The sequence below is a fragment of the Coffea arabica genome, chromosome 6e (assembly GCF_036785885.1).
Source record: "Coffea arabica cultivar ET-39 chromosome 6e, Coffea Arabica ET-39 HiFi, whole genome shotgun sequence".
In the NCBI taxonomy this organism is placed as follows: domain Eukaryota; kingdom Viridiplantae; phylum Streptophyta; class Magnoliopsida; order Gentianales; family Rubiaceae; genus Coffea; species Coffea arabica.
Genome location: NC_092321.1, coordinates 16,158,424 through 16,170,847, shown reverse-complemented (window position 1 = coordinate 16,170,847; position 12,424 = coordinate 16,158,424). Strand labels below are relative to the sequence as shown.

The 12,424-nt window shown below is 35.1% G+C and overlaps 1 protein-coding gene across 1 annotated transcript; it reads right to left on the bottom strand.

Moving 5' to 3' along the window:
• Nucleotides 1-6,453: 6,453 nt before the first annotated feature.
• Nucleotides 6,454-7,446, bottom strand: LOC140009747 (probable leucine-rich repeat receptor-like protein kinase At1g35710). Its single transcript, XM_072056044.1, has 2 exons — nt 7,236-7,446; nt 6,454-6,905 (listed from the first exon to the last, which is right to left on the bottom strand). Exons 1-2 carry the CDS (start codon nt 7,444-7,446, stop codon nt 6,454-6,456), a joined length of 663 nt encoding a protein of 220 aa, XP_071912145.1.
• Nucleotides 7,447-12,424: the final 4,978 nt, after the last annotated feature.

Here is a 12,424-nt window from a genome sequence, read left to right as displayed (position 1 = left end):
TAAAAGGAAATTACTTGCAGCCTTTTTTTTTTTTACAAAAAAGTTTAAAAACTTACGCCACAATCCTCATATGGTTCTCAAATCTAATTATTGCTCTCTTTGTGCTAAAGAATAAATTCTAAATTCTAAGAGCAGATTTCTTATACCCAAAAAAAAAAAATGTAAACCTTAGATATAAGGCTTAGCATGTCAATCTAGGACATTAAAAAGAAAGAAGGAAGAACAATTTGAGTTATTCTGTGGTAGTCGGTCTGGAGTTAATGGCTTGGGCACCATGACATACGCGTATTAATAATCTTGTTGATCAGGATTTTTTTGTCTCCTCGATATTTTGGTCCCAATAATGCATTATTTTTTTATTTATTTGAATAATTAGTAACTCATAAGATATACTCATCTTTGTTCACAATTCATTAGCTTAAAGCTGTGATTTGGAGTTAATGGGCATTGCTCAAAGTCACATCTTTCAGGCTTCAAAAACCAGTCAAATTTATCGGGCTGAAAGGTTTCTGTCCAACTATGTTGATTATTCTTAGAAGGCAAACGCAGTTTAGAATGATTCAATAACTCAATTATTTCTTTGAACTAACATATTTCTTTTTAGAAAACGACTTTTACCAGATACGTATACAATTCTACCAAATTGAAATTTGAATAAATTGGTAACCTTTGCCAAATTTTAAGAAAAAGTGGTACAATTAATAGGAAATTACTCATAACCTTTTTCTTGATTAAGAACATCCTCCATCATCCTCATATGCTTCTCAAATCCAATGGGTGTCCTCTTTCGTACTAAAGGGGAAATCTAAGGGCAAATTTTGAAAATGTGATTAATAGTAAATTTTAGCATGCAAGGCTTAGTTTGTGAATTTAGGAGCGAAAAAGAAACAAGAAAGGAGAGAAATACTAGCACTTTCTTTGACGTTGTTTAGACAGCCTCGTGAAAGGAAGAAAAATATGAGTATAGCTGTTAAATGAACATAACTATTCGTTAGCTCGGCTTATTTAGACTCGTTCGAAATTTTATATGAGTCGAGTTTGAACAAATATTTTGACTCGATAAGTAATCAAACGAACACGAGTTCATTCGCAAACATGGACCTAATTGTCATTTCACAAAATTTATGGTTAATATTGTATTCCTAATTCTTAATTCCAAGCTTATTTATTCACAAATATGGGTCTAATTGTTTGCGAATGGCTCGTTTATGTTAAACCAGTCGACCTTAAACTCGAATTCGAACTAGGATTTTGCTTAACAAATTGAACACGAACACAAATTTGGATCTCGAATATTATCGAAGGAACATGAATCTTATTCGAATAGCTTAACAAATAGAGTTTAAACACAAGATACTCGACTCAACTCGATTCGACTCGTTTACAATTCTAAATATGAGTAGTATATAACATATATGATGGTCTTAAAGTATATTCTTCTGCTCAAATATGTGAACGGATAATTTTGCCCCTTTGCCTCTCCATTCTGTCAGGTCAAATAGCAAAAATTGATAAAATGACCAAAAACTTACACATTAACTTGTCTAAGGGTTTAAATAATATATAATATAATTTGGGGGTCAGCTGAGCAATTTACTCTTTTTCACTAAATGAAGAGGCTAATTCCTTTATGCCATTGAGTTTCAAAATACTCACATAATCTCCGATGACATGCACAACGAAAAATGGATGGAAAATATCTTCGTTTACGAAGATTGACCGAGACGTATTTCAAAAGTATGTCTGACAATAAATTATAATATCCACTTAACTCCTCTATAGTTTCGTATCTATCTGCATAATCCTCTTGTAATTTAATCAAAAGTGATTAGGCCCTTATTCAATTTAGTGCTTGAAATAAGGACAATATTGTCATTACATGTTATGAAGACTATTTTTCATCAAACTTCCACTTTACATAAAATTATAAAGGAGTTATGTGGATATATTAAAATCTTAGGGGGATCAAATGATATTATGTAAATGCACATGAGGGTAATCAATAATTTATCCTTCTTGGCTTCTTATTTTGGATCTTGGAATTTTGATAATTATTTTTATGACAAATTACATCTAACCCCCTTGTAGTTTTGTATATTGCCACATGACCTCTCAAAGTTTTAAAATATCCACATAATTCTTTTGTAGTTCTATATAAAGTGAACAATGGATGAAAAACACCATCAACAATGGCAATTGCACTAGATGCACTCAAAAAATGTGTGTGATAAAATCATAATGTCCACTAAACCATCTATAATTTGCATGAATATTCACTTTATTCTCATGTGAAATTTACATTTATTTACATAATTTCTTTATGGTTTTATGAAAGATAATTAGGCCATTATTTGTTTTAGTGCTTAAGTAACAGTGACATTGATATTTCAACGAACTACGTTACCAATGCTAGCATGAATTTAAAGGCCTGCATTTAAAGTCTTAAGTCAAGGTCTTTCCAATCTGCATCTTAGGCGACCAAGGAAGGCTTGTAACGTGTTCTTTCTGGCCTTGATTTGATTTCACATTTGAGGGTCAAGTTCACTGCGATTGTTGTGCAAAATTTTTTGGAAGACTTTCCTGCTGTGCTTAAACACGTAGAAGACTTTTTCATTTCTTGACCGGGCTTTGTTTTACCTTTTCTTTTCGATCAGGGTAAAACACACTTTACCCTATGATTTAGCAATTTTTCATATAATCCCATCATAGTTTTAACAATTATACATAATTCCCTCAGAATTTGGACTAAAGTGTCAAAATGACGAAAATGATCCTCTGTAATGGAACCCAAAGAAATGTCGAGAATATCCTTGTTTAAAACTAAATTGGTTAAAGTGACCGAAATACATAAACTTAATATGCATGACACTTTAATCCCTTATGAATTTATGTTTTAGCATATAACTTTTTTATGGTTTAGTGTTTTATCACATAACCCCTTTATAGTTTTCAAAAAATATATATATAACGCCCTTGAGGTTAATTAATAATTTCCAACTTCACAAAAGGTACATATTTTTGACATTTTAGTTGACTCCGTTATAGAATGCAAATTCAAATGACTTTGACACTTTAGTCCAATTTATAAGGGAATTATATATAGTTTTGCAAATCACAAGAGAGTAATGTAAAAAAGAGCTAAATCACAGGAGGGTAATGTGTACTTTGCCCTTTTGATAATTTAAAGGGAGTTGCACTCTCAAGGATGACTATTTTAATGATTTTTTTTTAATGAGTGCTAAAACTCGTTAAAACACTTAAATCGCACCCAATTTTCAATATAAATACAAACAGTCACTTTTCAAAAATAGTTACACTTCTGCCAAAGTATTAACAGCTAATATCCTCTAAACCAATAACGTGTGCCTCAGGCCACTCGTTAGTCAAGCCTATTAAATGAAATACTCTTTTATAGTTTGACTTTGATTTAAACTAGTTCTTAACCCGTTTCTTTAACGGGACTGCATCTATTATGTTGAAAGATTTTTTATACTAAGAATCGTAAAACTGACACATTTGAAATGCATACATATGAGTATATGCATGAATAACTAAGTCAAAGGCTAATTGCATGAAATTATCAATAAATATATGTATATATATATATATATATATATATATATGATGTAATGCACCAATTATGATCAAAACCATGCCACTCGAATTAAGAAAGAAAATTAATTGATATCTAAGACAGAATGTTTTAAGAAGAATATCTTTTACTATCTAACAAATAATGGTATATGGAAAAACCATCTTTAATAATCCTATCTCAGTTAATATGACCTACAACTTGATATCTAAATCTTTAATGTATGACTTCTAATAAAAAAAATGATATTCAGTTGTTTTAATTGTTTAGTCTTAACACACTTGGTAGGATTATGGCATAAATATTTAATTAAAGTAGTTGATACAATTATATTTTTCCAAATTAGCTAACTACATAATAATTGTTTATTTATTTTTCCATCTTTATTATAAAATTGAATTTGAATAAAAAGAGGAGTACTTGGAGGTTTTTTGGGTGTGCCAACAATACATCATTACTCAAAATTAATTCTATTAATGTGATTATATTTCCGCCGGCACCTGTCCCATGTGATTTGAAATTATTTAATTCAAAAGATTTACACGATTAAAAATAATCAAACCCACCATTCAGTTGAATTTGGTAATAAATAGGTCGGAATCTATGCCTAACCCCCACCATTTCTAGGTAGTTTTTATTTTATTTTATTTTTTTAAAAAGTAGCTGCCCTTGTAGTTATTGAAAATATGGTTGCACCCGGTATCAGTTTTTGTATTGCTTTTAAAGATGGGTTAATACCACTTTGTCCCCCCCAAACTTTGGACGATTACCCACTTCAGTCCCTAAATTTCAAAATGGGACACTTAAGTTCCTAAACTTATAAATACCTCCCACTTAAGTTCCTAAACTTATAAAATGGGACACTTAAATCCCTAAACCCTTATAAAATGGGACACTTCGACCACCAACGATATTCAGGATTTATTAACAATTTTCCTTAAGTGGGAGGTATTTATAAGTTTAGGGATTTAAGTGTCCCATTTTGAAGTTTAGGGATTGAAGTGGGTAATCGTCCAAAGTTTGGGAGGACAAAGTGGTATTAACCCTTTAAAGATAGAGTTGTTTTAAATCGATTAACCGCATGCGGGTTTTTGATAACTCGCCACCCACCACCACCATGCCATTGTCAGTACCAATATTACTGTCCGCCGTATGAGCCCTCTGCCCCACCATTACCAACATCATCATCTTCATCATCATGGGTTGAGTACGATCACGACGCTCAAGACACCGTCTATGCAAACTCTGAGTTTATCTCATTCACCTCATCAAACCCAGCTCAAGTTCAAGATCCCACATTTGGTCCACAAGACTTCTGTTCGGTTCCACAACCCAGACCGCAAGATCCTACAATGCCAACTGCTGCTAGCACTGCTTCCTATCAGCAATACATGGTGCCAAATCCTGCTTACGGTGTTCCACTTCTACCTCAAGTTCGAAGAGAAAGGAGGGGTGGAGCTTTTGGATGCATGTTTGCCTTCGGGGCTTATTTGTTTCGTTGCTTCTTTCCATGCTTCCACATTCGGGAAGCCAATAGGTGATCAGTTTGCTCCTTTGCATCAATGCCATCATCAGCAAGAAGCATCATGTAACGACAAAGGATTTTCCTTTGGCACAAGTCTACTGATATTTCTGGAGTATGAATCGTATAATGCCTTGCGTGAATGGTGAACCGCCAGGAATTTAAGTAATAATGGTTGGCGACCTTCCCCTCTTTTTTATCTTTTGCTATCTTATTCCTTTTCTCTACACTCTCACACAAAAACATCTATGAAGATACAGAAAAATCTAGATATACAATGAGTCTTGCCTTTTAGAAGTTTTTTTGGAGAAAAATTGGTTCTTTTGCTATTTTTGGGACCGTTTTCCATTTGGAGATGTGATTTTCGTTTTTGTTGAGCAATATTTTATATTTTGGCATATATTTGCCTCTGTATGTATTGAATTCTTCCAGATTATTACCAATTGGAGTTGGAAAATTTAAGAATTCTTGGTGTAATATGAATAAATATTTTATAAAAATGATAATATGATTATAATGAATAGAAACTAAAATTAACTTGTAATGAAATGAATGCTTTGAGAGTAGAAAAATATTTGCAATATATCAACAAACATATCAGAAAATATTTTCATTGACAAACCAAACACCGGAAAATTATATAAAAAGGAATTCGGAAAATATTTTCACTTAATAACCAAACACTGGAAAATTATGGGGACGGAAGTGATTTTCCAGGAAAATGACTTTGATGGAAAATATTTTCAGTCCAACCAAACGGACCCTAAAACAAATCATATAAACACCAGAATTTCGACAATATTTATTCCTGTAATATATTACTTAAATTTGAAGGCGTTTGAAATGTATTACGTGTTAGATTTAATAAAGTGTCACAATATAGTGTTTCAATATTAAATCTTTTACTGATTTTGATTAACTGACTTTTTAAAATCCTTATTAAGCCTATCAAGAATCTTGCTTCCGGGTAACATATGCACATACGTACATATATGCTATTATTGAATGTTGTACTATTAATAATATATATATATACTAATACTAAAATATTAGCAATAGTATAGAATACTATACCATTACCAATGTTCTTTTAGTAATAGATTTAGCATGATAATGCAGTATAGTAATGCAAACTACTGTACTAAGAGGATAAACTAATAATACAAGTAATTACTAATATTACTATTATAAATAGTAATTTGACAACTAATTAATAATGTTATATGTAATTACTAATATTACTAGTCAATATATGTAGGATCCATAGGTGTGAGTGCATGGTACAGTACTCGGATGATGCCTTGGGTATGGCGGTAGTTATATCTACATAGAATACTATCTAAACAGCCTGAAAACTTTGCAGACGAGCTACTTTTCTGCCCTCTCCCTCCCCCATTATTTGTACTGGTAAAGTCCTTGCAACGTATTGCGCACTAAATCGTGGAGGCATCAACTGGTCCACGGTGATGGCATGCAGAGGAATGGTTGAGTTTCTAGTGGGGAAAATAAATTGCAGCACTACCTGCTGCATTGTTGGTCGAGATTTTGGGTTGGGATCTAAGCAAGCCATTGCCAATGTTACAGCAAGAACCACATCGCGAGCAACCAAGCGATTTACAGGAGGGACTAGACGCGCATCCAGTAGATCCTTCAGCTTTGTTTGTTTAGCAGATTCTGGTGACAAGGAGGAGAGAAACTCTCCTGGATGTTTTCCGAACAGTGTCTCCAAGACCACAATGCCAAAGCTATAAACATCAACCTTTTCAGTTACCACCATTGTATAGGCTAGCTCTGCAACAGAAATTAACAGGTAATTAATTGATACATATCCTGATTGGCAATTTCGCATCGACATTGACCCTAATGTATATTTGTCATAACTTTGAAGTCGCTCTTAAGCAAATATCATAAATTTAATTCGCTTTGAGTCTTCAAAGCTAGATTATTTGGGCATACGTAGTACAGAAAAGTAGAACATCTAATCATCGTGCTATTAATTTTTCTCCGAGAAAGTCTTCTTTTCTTTACTTGAAGATTGAAGCTTGTGGATGAAATTCTAGCTCAGACAATATGATGGAGATAATGTGAAGAAACTATCATTGAAATAACAAGGCAAACTACCTGGTGCTATGTAACCATAAGTGCCTGCCACTATTGTCTGATTTGATGAATCAAGCTCCAGAAGTCTTGCTGTACCAAAGTCGGAGAGACTTGCTTCAAGCTCTGAATTCAGAAGAATATTCTTACTCGATACATCCCTATGAATCATCGGTGGTCGGCAATCATGGTGCAGGTATGACAATGCATTTGCAATCCCCTTGATCAAATTCATCCTCTTAATCCAATCCAATTGTATAGCTGCATTTCTATTCCTCAAGGCACCAAACAAACTTCCCCTTTTGCACCAAACTCTTCTAGGTTTTCTAGAGGGAAAATGGCCAATTTAGTCCCTATACTTTTTTTTACTGTCAATTTGGTCCTTATATAATTTTTTTGGCCAATTTAAACCCTATACTTATTTATCGGTTCCAATTGAGGATCTCTGCGGCGGCGCCACCTTGTAATCGCGATTCAACGTCTAATTGAGCACTTATGCGGGGGCATTTCTGGTACTTCACTATTGGGGTTCCTTTTCAGAAGTAAAATCAAAACCAAAATTGATTTGTAATGCAACACAGTGGCTCTGGAGATCTGATCTGGTCGGTGGCTCTGGACGAAATCACTGCAGCGAAATGCATTCAAGTAGGAATTGGGACAAAGCATCCTCAAGCTCAAGCTCACGAACTCAAAGTAGTGATGGAGTACTGAAGAGCGCCGGTGTCGGGTTTCATGGTGCAGACAATGAAAGCCTGATTTATGAAGGAAATGATGAATATTACAATGGAGACAAAATCGTGCAATGCCACTGCCGTGAACAATGCAGAATTGTGACATCATGGATGGAGGCAAACCCAGCAAGAAGATTTCATGGTTGCAGAAATTATGGGGTAATTTTGTGTGCTAAACGTTAGATTTTGTTGAGTTATTGCTTGAATTTTGACTATGAAATATATGTGAATGCAGAAACGTGGGGCTTGTAAATTTTTTTTGTGGTATGATCCACCCATACCGCAAAAAATGAAAAATACGCTAGCTGCAATTTTGAGGGAACTGAGAAGTACCGAGAGGGAGAACGTAGCACTGAAGATTGAAATCAGCAAATTGAAGGTAAAAGTGAAAGTATTGTTCTTGGCTTGTACTTATTGTTGCATTTTAGTTGTTGCTATACTTGGGTGCATTCAAAGGCAAAATGGTAGCTTCAGTGAATTGAAGATGTTGCAGTAGTTCTGGACATCGTATGAAAGTTCATTATTCTTGCCCTCTTTGACCATGTAATGCTGCCCTCTTCAAATGAAGTAATTGCAGAGGTTTCATGTAATAGTTTTGGATATGGATTGTTATGGATTTGTAATAGTTTTGAGTTCCTAGTTATATGTTTACAAATTTGGGGTTGAATATCAAAGAAAGCAGCTTTCTTCAGTCTTTAGTGAGTTTTTGGTGATGTACTCAGTATACTCTGTCCAAATTGAGCAATCAACGAGTCAGTTGATTACTCGAACTCAATCCCAATTCCTTCAGCTAGGCAGGGGAAAATTATCTGGTCATGCAATAGAAATTCAGATGAACTAAAAACTTAGCCGCCCCCCTCTTACTTTCTTTATCAAGAGTATCAAACAGGTATCATAAGAGCCATTGACTTCCACTTCAGTTAGTTTGGAACTGTAGAATTTGGTTTACAAGCTTCAATGTTTAAGATACATCTTTATCCACAACAGGAAAAAATGGCGCTGTATACAATTGATAAATTTCATTAATGGAATAACTTCCTTCTGGAAATCAGTTGACTTTGTCACAGGTAAGTGCAAAAAGTCCCCAGCAAATCTTAAAGATCAAATAGGGCACCTGCAGCCTTCACGAGTTGGGAACAATAGTTCACTAGTCTTCAATCACCAAATAAATAAAAGACAACACCAGTAGCACATATGCAGCAAAATCAACTTTTCCAAAAATCATACTACTAATCAACATCTCAAATGTTAGAACTGACCCATTAGATTAGAATCAACATCACAGAACGTAGGAAAACTTCCAGAATCCAGAATTCATTACATTAGCAGTCTTAGCAGCAAAAAACATTCAGCAGCTCGATTCATCACAAAAGCAAGTGAATCCCATGACATAAAGGTCTTCTAGCAACTTCATCAGCAAAAAAACAATAAGCCAGCTTCATCTAGCAACTTCATCAGCCAAAAAATAGTCAATTCAAAAACAACTTCATCAGCAACGTCATCATCTAAATATTATCATTTTCACTGATCATCCAGCTCATCGAGTATCCTATGAGACTGCAAATGCATACATAGTGAGAACCTCCAAGAGTAAATTAAAATCAATAATTTATATATGATTTTGTGGCCCCAAAAAAGTTACCCTTTCTTTTCTTTTTTTCACAGTAGCCATCCTGTTTCTCCACCCTTGTGCTTGGCAGCAAGTGCAAGTTCTTTTGCTCTGACCCGAGGCATGACAATAAAAGCAACACATGGTCCTTTTGAGCTTCTGAGAGCTTTCAGTTGAAGCAATAGGTTGAACATCAATTTCTTCAGGAACTTGATCAACTTGCATTATAAAAACATGACAAATATCAGATGTGTTCATCAAACAGTAAACAGGATTTGAGCAACAATTACAGTAATAGCTAAAAAACTTAAAATGTAGCAACATATCAGATGTGTTTCAACTTCTTGCAATGTAGGAGAGTCTTGAAATGTCTCATTACCATCCACAGAAGGAGCTGCAACAACTAAAACAGATTAGCAACTGCTAGCTAAAACAGTGCAACATGAAAGAAAATATGAGTTCAGCCATACCAGTTTCACCGTGAGTTCCGTTTTTTCCCTTGGCATCCAATGGACAAGTTTTTGGATTGTGTCCAAGTTTCTTACATTTTCCACACCTATTACTATTCACAGGTGGTATTCTTTCATTGCTGTCCACTCCTTCCATGCTGAGGTGACATCTTCTTTTAGTGTGGCCCTTTTGATGACAAAGAGAGCAAGTCATACGTGTAGTACTCTTTCTAGACAGTCTTGTGCATCCAGCCATATCACTTCGTGGCTTATCCGGCTCTCTCCTCCTTACTTTCTTAGGCCTACCGGGAAGTTTTAGTTTCTTAGGTGCATACATAGGTGCCCTCTTACACCTTTTCCAGTTATTAGGTCCATTAATTGGACCAATAGCTGGCTCGTAAACTTTTAGATATGCATCCCTTGAGTAATATGGATGCACTAGACTTTCAGACTCGACTCCGGTCAAAGCAATGCAGCCTATAGCATGAGAGCACGGTAAACCGGTGAGTTCCCATTTTCTACATGTACATGTCTTTGCCTTTAAGTCAACAACAAACTTGGCCCCATACATATGTGTCACCTCAAATCTGTCATCATCAGACCATCTGGCAATATTTGATCTAGCATCATCCTTTGCTTTTTCAATTTTTTTTTGAACTTTTGGACAAATAATATCACTTCTTTTTCTCATCTATTCCCTTTTGTCCTAAGTCTTTCCATTAGATATATCCTAATGTTTTCAAGCATACCAAGGATGGGCTTTTCTCTTGCATCTAATATAACAGAATTAAAGATCTCACACACATTATTGAGAAGAATATCACATTTCGCTGTGATCGTGAAATGTGATCTAGACTAATGGCATGGTGATGTGTTGTCCACTAGCCATTTGTGTGCTTTCTCATCATACTGCCTTAACATATCCATTTCAGTTTCAAATTTATTGACATACGAGGATCTTGCACAAGCCCAAAACATACCCTTGAGTGTTTCTCCGGGATGGACCTTTTTGAAATTGTTGTGTAAATGCCTAACACAGTGTCTATGCTCCACTCCAGGAAGAATATCTTGGATGGCGGAACCCAAATCCTGTTATATAAAACAACAAAAAAATTCACTAATTAGTCATTATAAAGTAGTTTTCCAACAAAAAAATTCTATATTACTTAGGCATACCTTTTGCCTATCATTGATAAATGTCCATTGTCTTTGGTCCTGGATTGTGAGATCAAACTTTAAGAATTCAATGAACCATGTCCAAGAACTCTTGTTCTCAGTCTCAACCACTGCATATGCAACAGGATAGATGCAATCATTAGCATCTATCCCTACAGCTGTCAAAAGCACTCCCGGATGTGGTCCTCTTAGATGGCACCCATCCACACCAAGTACAGGCCGACATCCTTCTTTAAAACCTTTTTTCAAGGCTGCAAAACAAATGTATAGTCTTCTGAATCTCTCTTTTCCGCTAAATTCATCAGCCTCCGTCTCTACATGCACTGTGGAACCAGGATTTGAGCTCAACAATTCCTCACAATAGTCCCAAATTCTTGTGTATTGCTACTTATATTTTCCTTGGATCATAATTTTGGCTTTCCCAAAGGTCTTATAAGCCTGATCTTTTGTGATGTTCACATTCAGTTCTTCATGCACCTTGTCCTTAAATGCACCAATTGTAACCTTTTTATTCATCCGCAAGAACTCCATGCAATGCCTAGCCAAAAAACCAGAATTTGCATGTTTGTGATAGAAAGTTCTACCACATTGATGTTGTGGCCCCATCGTTCTTATCATGAATGCATCGCAATCTGGTTCTTTTGTAGCATAAACAAACCAATTGCATTTCTCTTTCTTGCATTTTGCTCTGATCCTATTCTTATCATTCTTTTGCCAACCATGCTCTTTGCCCCACTGCACAGAATAATATTCAACAGCTCTTTTAAACATCTTCTTAGTGTCAAACAGTAAACCAACATATAATTTGGGGTCCTTCATATCCACATCTGGCTTGAACCTTGCATATTTCGGTTTCTTTCTTGAGGTATTTTCATCCGAGCTACTAGAGCAGCTATTAAACTCCTCTGTGTTGATGGAATCAGATTCCTCTTGGATAGGAATTTGGTCACCATCATAAATATCACAGTCGTGGTCAGTAGCAACACTTCCTTTTCCTTTTGCTTGTGCTTTGGCTTTTTGTGGCTGCTCTGATCCTTTCTTCTCTTCACCAGTGGCATTTTCCCCTCCATAACTAGCATCATATACACTCCTCTGACCATCAATTTCAATATCAGCAGTAGTTGCACAATTCTTGTATATTATGTCATCTTTGTCTTCCCTAAAATCATAGTCACTATCATGAAAGCTTTCACCACCATCCGTTTCCTCTAATTCTGGTTCAGTTTCATTATCTGCACCTTCATCTTT